The sequence below is a fragment of the Rosa rugosa genome, chromosome 3, assembly GCF_958449725.1.
Source record: "Rosa rugosa chromosome 3, drRosRugo1.1, whole genome shotgun sequence".
Taxonomy (NCBI): domain Eukaryota; kingdom Viridiplantae; phylum Streptophyta; class Magnoliopsida; order Rosales; family Rosaceae; genus Rosa; species Rosa rugosa.
Genome location: NC_084822.1, coordinates 28,873,328 through 28,894,625, shown reverse-complemented (window position 1 = coordinate 28,894,625; position 21,298 = coordinate 28,873,328). Strand labels below are relative to the sequence as shown.

Below are 21,298 nucleotides of genomic sequence, written 5' to 3'. Positions count from 1 at the left end.
AGAATGTCTAAACTTCGATTTTGAGTAATTATCGTGTCGTCTGAAACTACCACGTGTCTGTGATTCTGACCTCTAAGACGCCGTTACATGCAAGTAGCCTAAAAAAAAGTAGATCAATCACCATCGAGACAATACTATAGATCACAAACACGTCGTAGTACAGAACTACCGAATAATTTCTCAAGTCGATTTCCAAGATAATAAGCTAAATACCCACTCTACCCTTACCTTCTTTCGATAGGAATTTGCCCTAATTTAAAGACCCCACCCCTAACATCTTACACGGGCTGCCCTTGTGAAAAAAAACCCAAACCTCCTCGCAGCCCCGGCCGCCGTCTCCACCCAAAAAGGTACGAACTTCCTCTTCCCCGGAATTCCATTCCTATCAAATTGAACCATAAACCAGTAACCATCATCAATGGCCGACCCGACCCAACAACCCCAACCCGAATCAACCACACCCGACACCCGAAAGCTCCGAAACATCTGCGTCCTGGCCCACGTCGACCACGGCAAGACGACCCTCTGCGACCACCTCATCTCCGGCTCCGACAGCGGCATCATCCACCCCAAGCTCGCCGGCCGCCTCCGCTACATGGACTCCCTCCTCGAGGAGCAGCGCCGCGCCATCACCATGAAGAGCTCCTCCATCGCCCTCCGCCACCGCGGCCACTCCGTCACCGTCATCGACTCCCCGGGCCACATGGACTTCTGCAGCGAAGTCTCCACCGCCGCCAGGCTCAGCGACGGCGCGTTGATCCTAGTCGACGCCGTCGAGGGCGTCCACATCCAAACGCACGCCGTCTTGCGCCAGGCCTGGATCGAGAAGCTCACGCCGTGCTTGGTGATCAACAAGATCGATAGGTTGATCGCCGAGCTGGGAATGAGCCCTATGGATGCGTATGTAAAGTTGTTGAAGATTGTTCATGAGGTTAATAACATTGTTAGTGCTTTTAAATCTGTGAAATACTTGAACGATGTGGATGCCATTCTTTCGGGGCCGGCCGGTGCCGAAGAGTTGGCGTTTGAGGAGATTGATGATGATGAGGAGCTCATGTTTCAGCCCCAGAAGGGCAATGTGGCCTTTGTGTGTGCTTTGGATGGTTGGGGGTTTAGTATTAGGCAATTTGCCGAGTTTTATGAGGCGAAATTCGGGTGGAGTACTAATGCATTGCAGAAGGCTTTATGGGGGCCTTGGTATTTTAATCACAAGGAGAAGAAGATTGTGGGACAGAAGGGTGTGGCGGGTTTGAAAAAGGCTCGGCCGATGTTTGTTGAGTTTGTGCTTGAGCCGGTTTGGAGTGTGTACCAGGCGGCTTTGAAGGAGAAGGAGGAGGCTCAAGTGATGGTTCAGAAGGTGATTAGAACGTTTAATTTGACTATACCACCTCGGGATTTGAAGGGTGACCCAAAAGGTATGGTTCAGGCTGTGATGAGTCGGTGGCTTCCTCTGCATGAGGCTATCTTGAACATGGTTATTAGGTGTATGCCTGACCCGATTGCAGCACAGTCATTTCGGATTACAAGGTTACTTCCAAAGAGAGAGGTTGTGGGAGATGGGGTTGATGCTAATGTACTTGCAGAGGCGGAGCTTGTGAGAAGTTCGGTGGAAGCTTGTGATTCTAGGCCTGAAGCTCCTTGTGTTGTTTTTGTTTCGAAAATGTTTGCTGTGCCAACGAAAACACTTCCAAAGTATGGCTTGGATGGGGAGATTTTGGATAATACATCTGATGAAGGTGAATTGGATGAGTGCTTCCTTGCGTTTGCAAGGATCTATAGTGGGGTTCTTCGTCCTGGTGAGAAAATTTATGTGCTTTCAGCTTTATATGATCCCTTAAAAGGGGAATCAATGCAGAAGCATATTCAGGTGGCTAAGTTGCATTCTCTGTATCTCATGATGGGCCAAAATTTACAGCATGTGCCAGAGGCGCAGGCAGGGGATATTGTGGCAATCCGAGGCCTTGGGCAGCATATACTGAAAACTGCAACACTTTCATCAACAAAGAACTGTTGGCCTTTCTCCAGTATGTCATTCCAGGTTTCTCCCACTCTGAAAGTTGCAATTGAGCCATCTGATCCTGCAGATATGGGTGCATTGATGAAGGGTTTACGGCTGCTGAACAGGGCAGACCCTTTTGTAGAGGTCACAGTTTCTGCTAGAGGAGAACATGTTCTGTCTGCTGCAGGAGAAGTACATCTTGAAAGATGCATAAAAGATTTGAAGGATAGATTTGCAAGGGTAGGCTTGGAAGTGTCTAAGCCTCTTGTGTCTTTTAAAGAGACCATTTTGGGAGATGAATCCACACTTGAGAACTTAAAATCCTTTGTTGCCAGTTCAGAATATGTTGAGAAAGTGACACAAAATGGAAGGTGTGTTGTTCGGGTGAAGGTCCTGAAGCTCCCACCTTCTCTAACCAAGGTGATTGATGAAAGTTCTGATATTCTAGCAGATATCCTTGGAGGCAAGGCTGCCCAGACAGGAGAGACCAATAAAAGTTTAAACACACAGGTTGCAAGCACTGTAGAGGATGCGAATCCAATTGAAACACTAAGGAAACGTATGATGGAAGCTGTGGAAAGTGATATTTTGTCTAGTGGTGAGACTGACAAAGATCGGGCTGAGAAATGTAAAGTCCAATGGCAAAAACTTCTTAAAAGGATCTGGGCACTTGGCCCTTGGCATATTGGCCCTAACATCCTACTTGCTCCAGAAATGAAAGGAAAGGGTACTGACTCCTCTGTGCTCATCCGCGGCTCCTCTCATGTTTCTGAGAAATTAGGATTGGTGGATGCTTCTGACAATGATAATGCAGCTGCTGACACATCTTCAGAAGTAACTGAAGCATTGTATGCTGAAGCAGAGCGCCTTCATAGCAGCGTTTTATCTGGGTTTCAACTGGCAACAGCAGCTGGACCTTTATGTGACGAGCCTATGTGGGGTTTAGCATTTGTGGTTGAAGCTTACATTTCACCATTAGCTGCTCAGTCTGATGAGTTAGAAACCTCCCACCAGCAACCTGAGCAATATGGTATCTTCACAGGACAGGTAATGACAGCCATTAAGGATGCTTGTAGAGTAGCTGTGCTTCAAAAGAAACCACGGCTTGTGGAAGCTATGTACTTCTGTGAGTTGATCACGCCAACTGAACAATTGGGTAATATGTATGCTGTGCTTGGACGAAGGCGGACGAAAGTTTTAAAGGAGGAAATGCAGGAAGGCTCTGCATTGTTCACTGTACATGCCTATGTGCCGGTTTCTGAAAGCTTTGGTTTTGCGGATGAGCTTAGAAGGTGGACTGCTGGAGCTGCAAGTGCTCTTCTTGTGCTTAGCCACTGGGAAGCTCTTGATAAGGATCCTTTCTTTGTACCAAAAACGGATGAGGAAAAAGAGGAGTTTGGTGATGGTTCTAGTGTGCCTCCAAATACAGCAAGAAAACTGATAAATGCTGTAAGACGGCAGAAGGGTCTTCCAGTGGAGGAAAAAGTAGTGCAGCACGCGACAAAGCAGAGGACCTTGGCTCGTAAAGTGTAGGTAGGCATGGTAGTTGATACTGTTGATGAGTCAAATGTAGTGCAGAACAATTAGGGGACAGTTCTTTGCTCCTTTTGTGGAAGTATAGAGGTTTTGATACTTGTAATGTGCTCTAGTTACATATTATTCTATAATGAATTTTTAATTTTGCTATCAAATGACTGAACTCCAGTTTCTGCTATAGTTGGATAATGAAAGTGTTCCTACCGCTCTTTGTTTTGACACCATGCATCGCCATAGCTGCTTGTGTGGGTAGATTTTTAATGGAGGCAGGAATTCCAAATGTTATGGTTTGTGAGAGGGGAACTATGTTTGGTTATAGTGAGACATCCGCATTTTGTTTTATAGCTTCAATTGTTATGTCCGGTTAAGCTGCCTGTTTGAGCTTTCCTCAAGATTCCAGTGCTTGCCCACTTTATTTGTCAACCTTGCTTACTTCCAGTGAAAGAATTTTCTGATTGCATAACCCCTTTTTGGTTTTTAATATTCGTGCATTGGCTTTATAATACTGTAGGATCAAAGTTACTGGTGCATTCTCATATTTCATGCATCTTATACATATCTGTCTTTGGTTTATAGATAATTTAATTGTTGATCCGCGAAATTTGGAGTGGATCAGATAAGCTAATTGTCCTGTTGTAAGTTGTTTCCTTTCTTTTCCTTCCTTTTCTTTTTGGTGGTATCTGTATTGCTGTCTTATAGTTTGCCTGTTTATATTCCATGAAAGAGGAATTACTTTTATTGCAAAGCATACTGGAAACACATGAAACCCATTTTCCCCATCTCTAGCCAAATAATTTTCCCAACAGTGCTTCATAGTGTTTGGTTGAATAGACAATGCTTTTGTGGTTAGAGAAGCAACTATAGGACATTTTGTAGGAAGCAATGCTTGGTGAATATGCAAACATCTGGTGCTCTAATAATTTCTGATCTTCTTATATCTTACATTAGCCTAAGTGGTATGGTCAATCAGTTGTTTGTATGTTGCTACATCTGAGTCCTGTGACTGTAATCTGATGTTTTGGAAAGAAAAGTTGGTTGATAACTTGATGTCTTTCCAGTTAAGTTGGGTCGCCTTTAATTCAATTATGTTTTCCAAAACTGGTTCTTATATGATAATTCTTTTGAAGTTTCTTATCGATGTGCATAAATTTTGCTTTCTTTTCATCCCAAATTTTTAATCGTGACTCTATTACATGCTTTGCTTTAATAATCTTTAAAGGATACTGACTAATTAATTGACTATAAGTTGCTGATGTTACACGTGCATTGCAACAGCCCGCTGGGAGAAAGCTGAGGAATAGGTACTTGAGTGTATAAAGACTTGTATGACATGCTTTATCCCAAGAGGCAACAAGCATGGCAGATTTCATCATTGCAGCCCCATGTGTAGTAGCAGCTGTAAATCAAGTAGTCACAAAATTGGTTTTCTCTTTGAGCATTCACACTACAAATGTACTCCTATAAATACACTCCTTTGGGAGATGAATAACACACTTGAATCTCCATTCTCTCTACAACATTACTCTCTCTCTCTCTCTGTTAATTTATGCTTGTCCTTAAACAATAGGGGCTTACTATATGTACCCAACAAATTTCTTAGTATACCCAGCAACCAAAAATTATTTTATATTTTCCCACTTTACCCTTGAAAGAAAAAAATGAAAATCTGCAATACACCACTCTTCGATTCCTCCGGCAGAATTCTAAGTTTTAAACCAGCAATCAAATTTACAATACCTATCGTTGACTCGTTGTCCTTCCTTGGTATGGAATACTGTACATACTTGCATCAGTTGCATGGGATATAATAAGAGTAGTATAAAGTTTATGGAGAAGAATTAATCAATTAAACAATGGAGGGGGAACTACAGTACAGATTGGTCATAGCCATTAATATTGTGGTCTTCTCTTACACAATTCAAAATGAAAGGAATAGAATCAGTTCTGCAATATGAAAGCGGTAAACTGAACACAAAAGCCATGTGCAATGTCTTTGGAAAAAAGAAGAATTAACTATAGCAAATGTCTCCAATGGGGTTTATAGAATACCCAGAGTGTAATTTCAACTCCTTGCGCAAAAGAAGAATATCACAGAGATGGGAAAGAAGCTGCCAAACAACTGAGGCCTGTCAGCCGCATGGTGAAATGGGGGATGGCATGGTGGCTGGGTGTGATATCTGTTTCTTCACATTTTGAATAAGGGTAAAGTGGGAAAATATAAAATAATTTTTGGTTGCTGGGTATACTAAGAAATTTGCTGGGTACATTTAGCAAGACTCTAAACAATATTGTCAATATTCCTATAGCTCAGGGGAATGACAAGGATAAATGGTATGGGGGTTGTTTTTCATCTAGCATTTTTTTCAGTAAAATGTGCTTATCATACGCTTTATGCAGAACTGCAGACTAAGGTTTTCCTGATTATGGTAGGAAAGGGAACTGCTGATCTCTTTCAATTCCCCCAAGATAAAAGTGTTTTTGTGGCTCTTTGTTCAAGGTAAGTTGCTTACAATTAAGCAGAGATTCAGAAGTCATCTTACAGTTGATCTATAAAGGTATGAAAATCTTTTCACCTTCCTACCAATATCAAAACTACTTTTGAAGGTACTTTTATGAGAAGCTATAGCTGGAAATCAGGAATATCTTTTGCATCTTCCTGACGGTGGTTTATTTGTGAAGGGGCATTTAGGCCCAACTCCCTTTAATATTCCTGAGGTAAGCACCTCTTATTCCCATGAGAGGTTTAATGCAATGACGAATGAGTGCTCTGTGAGGCAGATGAGTCACCAAATTGAAGCGGTTTCATGAGATGACCCTGGTCCTGATATCTTCAAGTTGATTGTGGATGGTTCCGGATCCAATGGTGGTTTGATTGGAGCTGGGGTGGTGTTAGTCGAGATAATTTTCGCAACTGGATTAATGGTCTTATGATTGGTGTTGGAGAAGTTTTGCAGGCTGAGGCTTGGAGTGTGTATCATGGTTTACAGCTTAGCTGCAAGTTTGCAGATTAAAATCCCATTGTGGAATCTGATTCTGCTGTGTCAGTCAACATCCATCAAAAAGTTGACTTTGCTCTTCATTCAGTTAGTCACCGTTCAGGAATTTTTTTTATTTAATGAGTTATTTTGACCACTCTCAAATCAGGTACATTCAAAGGGAAGGGAACATGGTGGCTAATTTACTTGCCAACTTTCAGGGCTTTGCATTATGACTAGTCCTCCGATCCTATCTAGGTAACATGATATTTTGGGTGTTGCTAGGCCTAGGAATATTGGTTGGTTGGCTAATTAGTTGCGTTTTTGTTTGTCTGGGCTTTTCACCTCCATCGTACCAAAAAATAAAAAGATGTAGTATATGCCAAATATATTGAACCAATGGTTTGAAAGGAAATTCATTGGGTGTCAATATCCGCACCCATTCATTCATTGTTAGCCTTTGAGGATATGCCTCCATTGTTTTTTGGGTCCTGGAATAGCAGATCAACCCAGAAATTGACCAGCCAAACCAACGGCGTCGAGGCCGCCTGCATCAAAATCGTCTCGATCCAGCGCAGCCACCGGAGAAAGAAACCCGCATCGTCCAACGTCGTCACAGATATGCAAGCGCCAATTAATTCTCCAACCCAGAAGCCAAACAGATTCCACGGCACCACACTGGATCCCACAAAATTCTTGGAGCCATTATACGTAACGTGACCGGCATCCACATCTCGGCAAGAATAGACAACACCGAAATCAGATTTGTAGTAAGTTTACAACTGAGCTAGAGGTAACTTCAAGAGCCTATCGGATGCTAATGACTCAACTAATGTCTCGAATTAGCGCAGCATTCCAATAGCTTTTTGCAAGCATAAACTATTCCATTCTACTCCCAATACTTTGCATCATTTATGTATTCAAGAAGGAACTTTGTACAGAACTGCAGTAATCTCCAAGGGGCTATATATCATAAAACATACTACGTAACTGATTCACTGATTTTTATTAAGAAACAGCAGTTCCAAATTTAAACAGTTACAACTGACATATGTTTGCATAAATCAATCTTAGTTTAAAAACTCTGTACTTCAGACTAGGGGTGGGCATTTTGTACTGAAAATGCGGTTACCGACCCGAACCGCACCGAAAAAACGGTTCGGTAACCGCACCAAACTAAAATGGTGTCATTTTATGATCACACCGCACCGAACAGTATAAAAGCAGTTCAGTTGCGGTTTCGGGTCATAAACCGCCCGATTTAAACCGACCCACACCGAATTTATTTTATTTATTTATTATTTCTCTATTGATGGAAATGTTGGTTTTCAATATATAATAAATCCATTTTTGATTAGGTTTTCAGTTTGTAATAAGTTGCTATGTTTGCTTGATCATTGATATATATATATATATATATACACATATCCTATCCAATGCGGAGTTCCGCTTTAAAATTACGGAGTGAACTTCGAGTTTTGGGTTGCTTTTAGGTCTCATATCCACATCTCGACCGTTCAGTTTTTAGGTACTAGTATATAGATCATCTCTGCAAATTTTGCAGCCAAATTGATGACCGTTAAGGCATTGATAACTGCCTTAAAGCTAGTACGGTTAAGGTTGGACAGATTCAGTTCGTCGATTGGTTTAAGCGAGTTAGATACCTTTATGATCATCAATTTTGCTGAAAATTTGCAGAGACGATCTATACACTAGTACCTAAAAACTGAACGGTCGAGATGCAGATATGCGACCTAAAAGCGACCCAAAACTCTAAGTTCACTCCGTAATTTCAATGCGGAACTCCGCTCTGGATAAAATCTGTATATATATATATATATATACAGTCCGGCTACACTAAGGATGTCCTTAGTTTTTCTTAGGTACAAATTTCCGGTTTTCACCCACTTTCCGATCAAATTTTCACATCTTAACCGTTCAGTTTTTAGGTCCTAATGTATAGATCACCTCTGCAAAATTTCAGCCAAATTGGTGATCATTAAGGCATCCAAAACTGCAAATTACAACAATGTAAACGAACGGTTCCAGTTCGACAGATTCGGTTCGTTCGTGTAAATTGCAGTTTTGGACACCTTAACGATCACCAAATTGGCTGAAATTTTGCAGAGGTGATCCATACATTAGGACCTAAAAACTGAACGGTTAAGATGTGAAAATGTGATCGGAAAGTGGGTGAAAACAGTAAATCCGTTCCATAAGAAAAACTAAGGACCTTACCTGAGAAAAATCATATATATATATGTGTGTGTGTGTGTGTGTGATAAGTTGTTATGGTCTTTCTACAAGTTGCTTGATATTTGGGTGACATTTGCCGATTTGTGTGGACTCTAAATGCATTCAAAATTTATTTATGCCTTATTGAAATTGTTAGGTAAAAATAAGCCTGATTTTGGCCATCTTTTTCTAGTTGAAATTAATAAATCACTCCAAACCGAAACCGACCCGCACCGCACCGAAAAATGGTGTAACCGAAATAATCGGTTCAGCCCTTTTGTAATGCGGTTGCGGTTTGATATATAGGCCAACCGAAAAAAACGGTTTGGTTGCGGTTTGAACCTCGAACCGAACGGAACCGCACCACGCCCACCCCTACTTCAGACCAAAAAAAGAATTGGCCTGTGAGGCCATCATTAGGCAGCAATGCTAAATTCACGACACTTGCAGCACCTGCTCTTTCCTTTCATCAATGTGCAAATAAATAAATCATCAGAATTACAGCACTAGGGCATCCAATAAAATCTAAAACCCTATACAGTATTTGAGTAAGTTTGGGCACAGAAGTTGTAGTGTTCTTCCACAAATTGGTCCCATGGAGAAGTTTCTTTCTAAAATCTGAGGAGAAGCATTATTCACAGCGTAAAAAGAACAACAAAATTTATAGAGCATGAAAATAAATAACAATAGCATCAATTTTATTCTATTAATGATGTCATGCAAAGTCAAATAACCAGTTCATAAACTTGATGTCGGAGCAATGATGTTTGCAGAAGTTCACATCAATTTTAATAGAAATAACAATGATATCATGCGAAGACAAATGACCAGTTCACAAACTTAATGTTGGATAAATGATATTTTCAGAAGTTCATATTATTCAACACAACGAGTCTTCATAAGTCATCACTCCATGGAAACAACGAGTCTTCATAAGGTGTCTCTCCAAGAAAAGTATGAGGTGGACTAATCATTGGAAACAGGGAATTATTGCCATTCAAAGGTTTGTCAAGATCAACTAGCTCCAGATATGGCTCATTCTCACCTGGAGCTCCAGACATAGCTCCATGGAAACAACGAGTCTTCATAAGTCATCACTCCATGGAAACCACGAGTCTTCATAAGGTGTCTCTCTAAGAAAAGTATGAGGTGGACTAATCATTGGAAACAGGGAATTATTGCCATTCAAAGGTTTGTCAAGATCAACTAGCTCCAGATATGGCTCATTCTCACCTGGAGCTCCAGACATAGCTCCATTGGGGATATTATATCCATTTTTGCTCAATCCTCCCCGATCTTCATGAGCATCATCATGTCTTTCGAAATCAGCTATAGGATTAGCGTCTCCAGAATAAATGAGATTATCAAGCTGCTGTAAACCCATGAAAAAGTCAGACACTGCATGCACAAAACTTGCAATTTAGGATGCATCACTAAGCAAATGAGTATTGACATATATAATCAACTTATACTTCTGTCCAATCTAATCACATTTGTAAGTCCCAAGCTGGCAAATATGAACCTTGAGTCCAGAATCCAGATTCAGCAGATTATACAAACATATCATTGCAAATTGATATATAGAATCTCAACAGAACCTATCTCAATTGGGTACTACGATTCAATTTTTTTAAAATGATAAATTTAAAAAGGAAACAAAAGACCAAATATGTCTCACTGCATTCTTGAGTTCAGCATCATAACAATTCTTATTTTTCACAGATCCAAGTAACCATAGCACCTTCACATAATAAAACTCAAAGAAACTACATACTTTTCACTCGAATGTAAGAAAAAAGAGTAAATGACAAACCTCATTTTTGTCAATGTCACTCATGGAGAAAGTTCCTTCTTCTGTAAAGCAATTAAGCATCGACATGATATCATCATCAGTTGAAACATGAGGTTTCTCTGTTGTAACATAATTACTGGAAACAGACTGCAGAACATTGCTAGAAGGTGGCAAGATATCAGAAACACAAGACTCACGGGAATTGGTGCGAGTAGCAATAGAGCTATTATAGTTGCTGGGCAAGACAAGGGATGGCTCAGACATGTTTGCATTACCAAGGTCTGATTGAGGCATGTTTGCATAATCAAGGTCTGATTCAGGCATGTTTGGATAAACAAGGTATGGGTCGGGCATGTTTCCATAAACAAGATCGGGCTCAGTGATGTTTGAATTAACAGGTACTTGATCAGGTATGTTTGCTTGAACAAGGTCTGGCTCAGGCATGTTTGAATGAATAAGATGTGGCTCTGGCTGATGAATGTTTGCATGAACAAGGTTTGGCTCAGACATGTTTACATGTGGAACTACAACAGTTTCAACCTCATCATCAGTCCAATCTTCCTCTTTGAAGGGCGCACCATATTGTTTATTGCTTCTTGGTCCTATCCCATCCTTTTGGAAAACCATACAGAGCACATAAGAATCCTGTAACATGAACAAGGCAAAGGTAATCAATATAATAAGCAAATACACTAAGACCATATTTTCTAATTACAGTGACCATTGAGAGAGAAAAAAAACAATTAAACAAACAAACATGATAAAAACACAAAACAATGAAAAGGGAAGAGTATCATTTACCTGAGGCACACCCATATCAACCAGTTTCTTGTCTTCAAGCCTATACTCATGTAAAACCCAATCAGTCCGCTGTCCTCGTGGAGCTCGACCAGTGTGGAAAATTAATGTTTTAATCCACCCAACAACTTCATTACTGTAAAGAACAGATCTATCCTTTCCTGTGGTTTTCCAGTAACCACGGTCAGTGGCACGATTCATTCTAGCTCCACTTGCATATTTTTTCTCTCTAGGACAAAAGAAGTACCACTTCAAATCTCCACTTCGCCAACAAGACTTGTCTGCAAATGCAAGCATAGCATAGTAAGACACTACTTATTAAAAAGTATAGAAGAAATAATCTGAAACAAATGGCTTCAACAACAAGTTAGATGATAGATTAGGAAAAGAAAACCACCTAAGAAGAAGTTACACGACATTTACCTGGAAGATCCCAAGGAGCCGATTTGTAAATGTCCACCTCAGCAATAACTTTAACATGGAGTCTCTTTCCCATTACCTTCCTCTTCAAATAATATTGTACCAGCTCAACATCAGTAGGATTGAACCGAAAACCAGGAGGCAGAGATGATTTCCCCATCACAGAATCCAGATGTAAAGTCCCAATATCTAAGAATGACGTCCCAATGTTCAAATTCCTCACAAGATGTGAAGCAAATAATCACAATTCAACCCTCTTCCTATAAATAGTGCCTTTCACACAATAAAAATGATCTGAAGTCCAGAGAACAGAAAATGAAAAAAAAATTATAAACAAGAGCCTAAAAAACAAAGGACTGAAAGAGTGTCAAGTCCAGTGCCGGAAAAACACTCTCCACGAACACCAAAGCCTCCCTCGGTTCATGAAACAAAAGTCCCTAATGATTAATGAATGTTTCTCGTTCAGATCAAAAGACATTGGGTGCGCAATAAGGATCCTGTTTCAAATATTACCAAACACAGTGAGACAGCAAGCACTAGAAACTCACATGTAATACATATAAAGCAAGCAAACACCAGCACAAATCCATCGAAAAGGCGTAAACATTGATATGTGAAATCTCAAAAACCTAGCAAGCAACAATTCCACTATTCCAACATGATTTGAGATATGAATAAAGATAAACAACCCATCAGAATCATCTAAAAAGACCTTAGCTTTAGATATAAACCAGGCAACGAAACCACACAGACCTAGCAAACAACGCAGATATCAATCAACGTATTCAGATTCAATCATCAAACCCATCAGTCAGCATATGAACATAAAAAAAAAAAAAAATTTAATTAATTGTTGAGTGATGGGTTTGATGATTGAATCTGATTTAAGAGATAAGAAAACGATTGATTGATAAAGGCGTCGGATTTAGGGGTTTCTTTGATAAAACCCTAAATTACAGAAAATAAATTGATAGGGGGGAAATAAACCCAATAGAGAGAAATCGAAGAAGAGATAGCAATACCTGGAAGATGGAAGGAAATCGAGACAGAAAAGAGCGAGCAAGTCAGAGGAGGAAGAAGAAGGGCATGTTTAGCTTCTTTGGCTTCCAACCCCCCTCTGTTGTTTCTAGGGTATTTAACACGCTACAATTCTTGGGCCGCCCTCCTTTTGGGCCTCTCGGGTTTTATACCGGGCTGCACTGCAAGGACTAAAATTTTTTTTACAAACACCGATTAATTTTTACATCTTTTCTATATTTTAGTTTTAGTATATATTTCTAGATGATGAGCACTCTAAAGCTTGTAGACCAACTTTTCGGTCACATATCAACATTTCCTCCGTTCAGTTTTTAGGTCTATATGAGAATATTACTTTTAAAAATTTTCAGCCAAATTGATGATTTAGATATTCATAATCATGATTTAATAATTATCAACACGAATAGTTCAGGTAGAACATACTCGGTTCGTCCATTGATTTGATCTAGTTTGGTACCCAAACGATCATCAATTTGGCTAAAAAATTTGCAAAAGTAATCTTCTTATATAAACCTAAAAATTGAACGCTGCAGATACTGATATGTGACCGAAAAGTTGGTCCAAAAGACATTTTAATTGATTATACAATTTTTATTTAAATTTTCAATGTACCTTTCATCAGTATCCCATTTTTCTCAATATTTGATTATTTTCATCAAAAATTTATTTGCATGACTTCGACATTTTGGTCATTTTCAAAAAAAAAAAAAAGCAAACTATGGACGCGGTATAAGAATAGCGGAGGACGAGCTATTCTCTTCTAGTCCTCAGTTCTCGACTTTCTGGGTTTTTTTCTCCTTCATAGCTGCTGCTTCGCTCTTCAGGTACCTTTTCCTCATCAACCTCTCTCTTCTATATTCTACATGCATTTAGCTTTTCCTCAATCTAGGGTTTTCTCTCCATTCAAATTTCACCCCCTGTTACCATGTATTAATAAGTGACTGATATAAGCTAGGGTAATATACATTCATTGTTCTCTTGTGGGTTCGGTTTTCTTAAGGACTTTGATGATTTGGCGATCTGGGTTTGATGTTCATTTTCCTTTTTTTTGGTTTTATATGCTTGACTATTGATTAGGTTTCTGAAATTTCATATTATCCGATATCTGTGATTGCCTGTTTAGTTTGCTGTTATTTTGGGTTTGGTTTTCTGCTTCTAAATGTGAGATTCTCTGTGTGATTATGTTTTAAGTAGGTTCTTCATTGCACACCGATGACTTTTGATCTCAACAAGAAGAAGCACTCATCAATCATTCGGGAGCTTTGTTTAATGAACCGACAGAGGCAGTGGTGTTCGCGGAAGATCTTGTTTCGGCATTGGACTTGATACTCATTTTTCTAGAGGAGGGAGTGTGTATGATAGTGTTCTTTCTGTTTTCTAGGCTGCAGATTTTGGTGTTGTTTGAGAGCCAGTGTTGTTAGGAAGAGGGTTTGAGTAACATCTTTTGAAGAATTTCTACATTGGTTTTTTAAGGGTTATTAGTAGATACTCGGACTAAGATTTAGATTTTGCCATGGGGAAAGCATCATTTCCGCCTGGTTTTCGGTTTTCTCCAACTGATGTTGAGCTTGTGAAATACTATTTGAAGAGGAAAGTAATGGGGAAAAGACTTCATGTTAAAGTCATTGCCGAGGTTGACATTTACAAGTACGCTCCTTGGGATCTTCCAGGTATACACATCAATTTACTTTCTCTTCTTTGTATTTTGCTGAACTGGTTTTCTTGGAAATGTACTAGATAATTAACCGTGCCTTTCCTACCCCGGATTCTGTTGTTTCTTACTTTGTTGTACTTATTTTTCAGACAAATCTTGTTGGCGATTTGGAGATCTAAAATGGTACTTCTTTTCTCCTATAGAAAAGAAATATGCAACTGGGGCTAGAGTGAATCGTGCCACTGAAGCTGGGTACTGGAAAATGTCAGGAAAGGATAGATCTGTTAATTACAATGGTGAAGTGGTCGGCTGGATCAAGTCTTTAGTTTTTTACACAGGTCGACCTTCACTAGGAGAACGGACAGATTGGGTTTTGCATGAGTATAGGCTTGAAGATAAGGGCGTGCCTCTGGTAAGTGATAATCTTCCTTTTGTTTGTTTATTTTCACTAAAAATTTTGTTAGTTTCAGTGTGCGCACGCGCTTGCGCGTGTGTATGAGTGTGTGTGTGTGTAATGTTGATCATTACTCATTGTAAGACGGTCGAATTTGGGATAAATGGATGCCATTAACAGCTTGACCAGCTTTTAATTTCAATTTGTTTGGTTCTGGATGCCCACAAAGCTTTTTGTATCTAGTTTTGTAATAGTCTTTATCAAAAAAAAAAAAAAAAAGTTCTGCGTCTCATACTTGTAGCTCTGTTCACTTCTGTTGATGGCTTGCAGGTATATGTTGATTTACTTTCTTGGCTATTTTCATATTGCAGGAATCATATGTTTTATGTGTACTTTTCCAAAAGGAAGGGCAAGGGCCAAAAAATGGTGCACAATATGGTGCACCCTTTAAAGAGGAAGATTGGACTGATGATGAGGTTGAAATCTGTTTAGACACAGTCCCACATGCAAATAGGCCTGAGCCAGACCTTGTTCTGCCTAGGGGATATAATAGTTCCAGTCTTACTAGCACAGATTGCCCTGAGGGTATGTGCATAGGCCCTTCATCTGAATCCTGCATATCAGATGTTGTACCACCTTCTTGCAATATTTTCTGCTCAGTTCCCAGTAATTCTGTTACAACAGAGAAGCAGTCTGTTTCAGCCGGTGCTGATATCCTGTCCATGTTAGATTGCTTTGTGGAAGAAAGCACTTTCCTTATCAATGGCAATGACAAAAATAAGGTGTGTAGTGCACTCTTCCCATTTTGCTACATGTTGTATAGGTATATCACTTTCCTAAATTAATGGCAAATTAAGATGCAAATTATTATAAAAGCCGAGTCAAAGTTACACTTGGTACAATGATCAATTATTACATGTAAGTTCAATTTTGCCTTACTCAGTTTCCTTTTAGTCGTATGTATGCAGGTTTATTATTTTTGGTTATAGGAATGGTTGAATGATTATTTGAAGTTTATCTATGAAAAATGTGTAGTTATTATACTGAATTCCAAAATGTGGTGAGACGTGTTTGGTCTTTTCTGTCCCTTTTAACTCATCATTTTTTAATAATGGAATCATCAATGTTTTACTGCAATGTAATTGAGATGGATTTCTATTGGGATATTGCTCCTGTTATAGTTTACCGATTCACAAATGTGATTAGGTATAGTTTTGTCAAATTTTGATGAATATAATGAAAATTGGTGGACATAAATTGTATATATGTTACTTTTGTCGCATGTCATCCAGGTTGTTGAAACTTGAAAGAGACAAATTGGTTTTTTCCCCTACAGTGCTGTGATGTTTTAGTCCCATACTCCTATCCAGTATAGAGTTTTTCAGGCTTTATTTCTAGTTTCTTTCCTTCTTTTTCTTCCTTCTTTCTTGGCCCCTCTTTTCAGCCTAATATCTTTCCTTGGTACTTTTTTCAGGGATTTCTGGTTCTTCTTTTCTATTCTATTTTATTTCTATTCCATAGATAGGGGGGTTTTTATTTTTTTTTCAAGCCAATGTCACAGATGGAGGATTAAATCCCTACTCCATTCCATAGGCAATTCTTTCTCTGCTGCTAGGAGCTTGTTTTCTTCGTTTTCCAACAAGTAATGATCTTATTCTGTTAGCTAATGGATATACTTTGCATCACCTGGAAGCTAAAAATGTTATTTCCCGAAGCAAAGATTTCCAAACTAGATCACATGACCTATAGCTGATTTCTGCAGCCTTTTTAAATGTGTGTGCATGTGTTGGTGTGTAATACACATACATCTCTATATTCAAATTTTCCGCAAGTACATTGATATATATGTACCACATGGTAGTCTGCAAGTATTTTTAGAACTTCCAACTTATGCTAATGTGACTTCTTGATTGTTTGCAGGAGCTTGATAACCTGATTCATTCTGGAAATACAAGTACCACACAGAAGCTTGATATTCTGAATTCTAGAAATGCAAATGCTACAGAGGAGCGTGATAATATTCCTCATTCTGGAAATGCGAATGCTACAGATCATTTTAATAGAAGTGATATTTATAGAGATTTAGCAGACTTGGGCAACTTGGGTAGAGTTGAAGACGGGCATGGTTCTGTGTATACCATGGACGAGATTTTCGAGCTAGTTGATCTTGACAAACCGTTGAACTGCGATACTTCCATGTATAATTTACCATCTTCATAGGTTTAGTCAGCCCTCGCACTTAGCTGAGAGAGACGCCACCTGAAGACCGGCACTTGAGACAATTTCTGATAGTAGTCTTTTCTGGGTCAATATCACTATTTCCTTTTATGGGAATCCTCAGATCATGATGTTGCAATGGCCAATGTCGGACGGGGTGTATCCCATGATTGATCTCTCCTACCTGATCATAATTTATAATTTTTTGTATTATTGTTATTTTTCTTTTGGAAATGATTATTATTTATCATTATTATTTAATTGGATAAAAGCTATAAATATTCTTTGTGGTTTGGAGTAATGCTTAAAATTAATCTCGTTATTTAAAAATATTTAATTTTACTTCTGTGGTTTGCGAAATTAATCAATGTTGGTCTAAATGTTATTTTTGATATTTTTTGAACGAAGAAGGTCAATCCAATTTTATAATTCAGCAAGCAGTACTAAATGACACACTCTTAGGCCTTATTTGGCTCACGGAATGGATTTCTTAGGAAAGTTGTTCATTTGTATTTCCATCAGAAAGGGAAATTAATGTGTTTGGTAACACTAAGGAATGGAATCAATAATTAATAGTATAATTGAAGAAAATTGGTATTTATTTTTTATAGAATTATTTTAGCCATACAAATAGTGTAATACATGTTAGAAAAGTGTAATAAATGCTAGGAAATGAGAAAGGAAAATGGTTCCTTAGGAGAATGGAAGGATTCATTTTCCTTCCTATTTTCCCTTGCAAGAGGAATCATTTTCCTGTTCTTGCACTTACCAAATGCAGGAAAGTAAGCACTTTCCCGAACTTAAAATCCGTGAAACAAACGAAGCCTTATGGGATCGACAGTAAGAGCCGTTCTTTAGAGCATACAACACCACATTCTAAACAAAATAGAACCCAGCATACCCAGAGTAAACTCAGTTTTTAGAAAGTCCACGCACCATTATTTTAATAAAAACCTAGATGCTCAGAAGAAGTTAAATAAAATGTTTCAACCGAGCAATTGGTCTTTGCGACCCAAAAAACAAATTAAATAATACTAGCAACAGAGGATGAAAAATCACCCTCTGCCCCATCCTCTGTAGCTAGTCTCCTCCAATTGCACATCTTCACTCTCACAATCAGCTTCCTCTCGAGCAACCTTGATCTAGACCAAAATCATGTGAAGAAATAAGCCTAAGGCCCAAGATGGAGTCCAAGCCCAACTAGTCCACCCAAAGCACACCCCAGGTGGAAAAATTGCTAAGGCCACCCTATGGTAATTACCACAGCATCCCGAGCCATCATAGAGGACAACATTCTGCCACCAAAAGACTTTTGACCACAGCCAGTCCACCCCAACATCCACGAGTTTCGGAAGCAGCTTCCAAACGTAGTGAGAAGAGCCACCACCACCGACAGTGGAAGAGACCCAATGACTGTCGCTCCCAACAGTAGAAGAAAGCAGAAGACCACTGTTGTTAGACCACAATTTACATATGTATGCATTCATCTATATATTGAATTTAACTTGGATTTTAGTCTATTTTAGCTTTCACTAAGTCATTTTCTTAATTATCTAGGAATATTGCAAGAGTGAATGAAACATTTATTTTCGGTTTTGAATGGGAGAATCGGAGCTAGGAAGAATGACAGTCCAATGTGGAGTAAAAGGTAAAATTATAAATTCCAGCGAACCACCACAAATGGCAGCCCACCACCACTCATTGTGGTGCCATGTATTTTCCGACCATATTCATGGAGGAGCAAAGAGGAGGAGTAACATTGTACCTATTCCATTACATCCATTTATCATCATTCTATCAAAACCAAATCCCAGACCTTTTGGTTCAAAATCAACTCCATCTATTTTCCCTCTTTTCAGACCATCTCAACGTACTCTTCATATTACCCAAAAGTCCACCATCATCATCACCCAAAAATTTGTCATATTTTAGGGTGTAATCACCATTTTTTTTCCATCATTACTTAATATAATCTACACCACTCTCTCCTTACCTTTTGTCCTTGATTTTGGATCTATTACCACTCAAACACTCTTCCTCTTTGCCTCTTACAAGAAGCTAGTTGCTCCCTTTTGACTCTCCTTCCATTTTCACACCACTCTTTTTCTTTATTTAATGACCTCATCACCCTACAAGCAAGACCATCACCCATACCATCCCATTACATCTCTTTTCTCTTTCCATCTCCAACTCTCAAAATCCAAATCCACAGTATCCATACTACTCTATCTTCTCCATCACCACCACCATTTCTTATCCTCTACCTCCATTAACACCACCACTACTACATCATTTCTCCACTCTCTGTTCTATCATCATTTTCTCCATCTACTCCACATATTCACACAACACATAATTCAAGCTTCACTATCTTTTATCATTAAATCTTTAAGAGCAAGAAGGAGAGGGAATCACCACCACCAAGAAGTGAGATTGGGGACCATCCGGCACACCACTATGCTAACTCTATCTTTTTTACTCTAGATTATATTTTGGTGTTCAATGTGATTATGAAGTTAGTATATGTAATCCGGGCTAGGGCCGGTCCTACCCTAAATTTTGAAGGCTTAGGGTCAGGCTGGATCGGGCCTAGTCAAAGTCAACAAAATTTAGGGCCGGGTAGGGTCGGGCCGGGGCTTAAATATGTTAACACTTACCTGCCCGAAAAGCCCGATCCGCTAGGGCCGGGTTGGGCCGACCTTCCGAATAGGACCAAATAGGGCCGAAATGGGCCAAAAAGGGCCTTATTTTGTTTAACAAAAAAAAAAAAATATATATATATATATTATTATTTTTTCCTCAAAATGTGGCTCAATGATTAAATAGGTAATACAAGACATATTGTTTTTTGTTGATCATATTTAATACAAGACACACACACACATATATATATATAGAAATTAACTTATAACATTTATTAATTTAGTTAAGGTAATTATATTCAATTAACTATTTCTCTAAATCTCCCAATATTAATTGTTGTGAAACAAAGAAAATAAAAATTAAAGAAAACAAATCCTATGTAATAGAAAATAATAAAAATAATATATAAATTTTAGGGTTGGGCCGGGTAGGGCTTTTAGGGCCGGGTTGGGCCGTAGGGTAGGGTCGGGCTTCATTTACATGACCCTACCCTGCCCTATTTGAGAAAGGGTAGGGCCGGCCAGCCTTAATGCAAGGGCCGGGTCGGGCGGGCTTAGGGCCGAAGGGCTAAATGATGAGGTCTATCAGTGAGTAGTACTTTGTTGGGGCTAGGGTTGAAAGCCCTAGCCAATCTTGTATGGATTGATGCTGTAATATGATGTGCTGCAATTTTATTTAACATGCCTACATGCTAGTTCAAGAGTTGAATGCATATGCTTAGACTTTACCACTTTGAGTATGTGTGTTTGCCATGTCACGGTATAATGTTTAGAGCTTGGTGTGAGGGGCATTTTGATCGGAGTTGTACGGCAGTGAAAATTCATGGGTAAGGACCCAAGATTTTGCCCCCTCGTCTGAGTAAGCAGCAACTAGGCCCAGCAAACCTCAAAGGACATTAAATCCTAAGAAGAATGCTGTTGATTTCTTCCCAGCAGCTCCTCTCCATATTCACGGCAGTGAATTAGTATGCAATTTTAGTAAAGGCTTGGCAAGATGTGCATGGCGTGGGAGCTAGAAAATCATGAGTTTCGGAAGAAGAGATTATGGCAATGGTATGATTTTGGGTTCAGGTTGATTGGGAGGAATTGATGGCTAGGGATTCAAATATAGGGCTTGATCTCTTGCTTGGGTTGTTGTGGCTTCTGTCCTCCTAGTGGGAGAGTTGCTTGGGCTGTTTAGTAGTTAGCTTGTGCCTGCCTCCCTTTCACAGCAGCTATAACCATCGATTTATAGAGTGGTGGTGGCTTAGGTCTGCTGCTGTTCCAGAAATCTTGCTGCTGTAATCCCAGGAATCCTGCTGATGCGGTGACTCCAGAAATTCTGCTGCTGTAATCCAGGAATTGTGGTTCCAAGATTTGCTGCTGGAAAAATGGGAGTTGTGGGTAGAGAATTGGCTTGTGTGTAAAAGAAGGTGATATAGTACTTGAGATGTCTAGTTTAAGGAAAATAATTGAATATATTGGGTAAAGAGAAGTGTTTGTTGTAATTGAGTGGTTTTTGGGTTCTTTCTTCTTCACTTGCCCATAATCAGAATTGGGCTGTTGAGCTTGAATTTCGGTCCCCAAGTCCGAAATTACCAACAAGCCTAAAACTAATA

General features: G+C 39.3%; 3 protein-coding genes across 7 annotated transcripts; 2 read left to right on the top strand and 1 right to left on the bottom strand.

Moving 5' to 3' along the window:
• The first annotated feature begins 270 nt into the window (after positions 1 to 270).
• Positions 271 to 4,948, top strand: LOC133735998 (uncharacterized). Of its 2 annotated transcripts, none has more exons than XM_062163433.1 (2): positions 271 to 3,532; positions 4,811 to 4,948. In XM_062163433.1, exon 1 carries the CDS (start codon positions 419 to 421, stop codon positions 3,530 to 3,532), a length of 3,114 nt encoding a protein of 1,037 aa, XP_062019417.1. In that variant the 5' UTR covers positions 271 to 418; the 3' UTR covers positions 4,811 to 4,948. The 2 variants fall into 2 exon arrangements, with proteins under 2 accessions (XP_062019417.1, XP_062019418.1); XM_062163434.1 differs by lacking the exon at positions 4,811 to 4,948 and adding an exon at positions 4,112 to 4,163.
• Positions 4,949 to 9,422: 4,474 nt separating this feature from the next.
• On the bottom strand, positions 9,423 to 12,918 carry LOC133736599 (NAC domain-containing protein 53-like). Of its 3 annotated transcripts, none has more exons than XM_062164145.1 (5): positions 12,778 to 12,918; positions 11,759 to 12,252; positions 11,339 to 11,616; positions 10,559 to 11,182; positions 9,423 to 10,117 (listed from the first exon to the last, which is right to left on the bottom strand). In XM_062164145.1, the coding sequence occupies exons 2-5, from the start codon at positions 11,913 to 11,915 to the stop codon at positions 9,830 to 9,832; spliced, it is 1,347 nt and encodes a 448-aa protein (XP_062020129.1). In that variant the 5' UTR covers positions 11,916 to 12,252; positions 12,778 to 12,918; the 3' UTR covers positions 9,423 to 9,829. The 3 variants fall into 3 exon arrangements, with proteins under 3 accessions (XP_062020129.1, XP_062020130.1, XP_062020131.1); XM_062164146.1 differs by having other exon boundaries at positions 9,423 to 10,114; XM_062164147.1 differs by having other exon boundaries at positions 9,888 to 10,143.
• A 579-nt stretch (positions 12,919 to 13,497) lies between these two features.
• On the top strand, positions 13,498 to 17,359 carry LOC133738132 (NAC domain-containing protein 82-like). 2 transcript variants are annotated; one of them, XM_062165583.1, is made up of 5 exons: positions 13,498 to 13,617; positions 13,988 to 14,463; positions 14,597 to 14,859; positions 15,213 to 15,623; positions 16,762 to 17,359. In XM_062165583.1, the coding sequence occupies exons 2-5, from the start codon at positions 14,307 to 14,309 to the stop codon at positions 17,059 to 17,061; spliced, it is 1,131 nt and encodes a 376-aa protein (XP_062021567.1). In that variant the 5' UTR covers positions 13,498 to 13,617; positions 13,988 to 14,306; the 3' UTR covers positions 17,062 to 17,359. The 2 variants fall into 2 exon arrangements, with proteins under 2 accessions (XP_062021567.1, XP_062021568.1); XM_062165584.1 differs by having other exon boundaries at positions 13,517 to 13,617; positions 13,985 to 14,463.
• The last annotated feature ends 3,939 nt before the right edge of the window (positions 17,360 to 21,298 follow it).

What these genes read in the sequence shown, in the direction of transcription:
- LOC133735998 (XM_062163433.1), top strand. Translation starts at nt 419, where the DNA reads ATGGCCGACCCGACCCAACAACCCCAACCCGAATCAACCACACCCGAC.
- LOC133736599 (XM_062164145.1), bottom strand. Translation starts at nt 11,915, where the DNA reads ATGGGGAAATCATCTCTGCCTCCTGGTTTTCGGTTCAATCCTACTGAT. An exon ending in GGCTCCTTGGGATCTTCCAG is followed by an intron (nt 11,617 to 11,758) that starts GTAAATGTCGTG and finishes TTGCATTTGCAG; the next exon opens with ACAAGTCTTGTTGGCGAAGT. An exon ending in GTGACATTGACAAAAATGAG is followed by an intron (nt 10,118 to 10,558) that starts GTTTGTCATTTA and finishes ATGGGTTTACAG; the next exon opens with CAGCTTGATAATCTCATTTA.
- LOC133738132 (XM_062165583.1), top strand. Translation starts at nt 14,307, where the DNA reads ATGGGGAAAGCATCATTTCCGCCTGGTTTTCGGTTTTCTCCAACTGAT. An exon ending in CGCTCCTTGGGATCTTCCAG is followed by an intron (nt 14,464 to 14,596) that starts GTATACACATCA and finishes CTTATTTTTCAG; the next exon opens with ACAAATCTTGTTGGCGATTT. An exon ending in AAGATAAGGGCGTGCCTCTG is followed by an intron (nt 14,860 to 15,212) that starts GTAAGTGATAAT and finishes TTCATATTGCAG; the next exon opens with GAATCATATGTTTTATGTGT.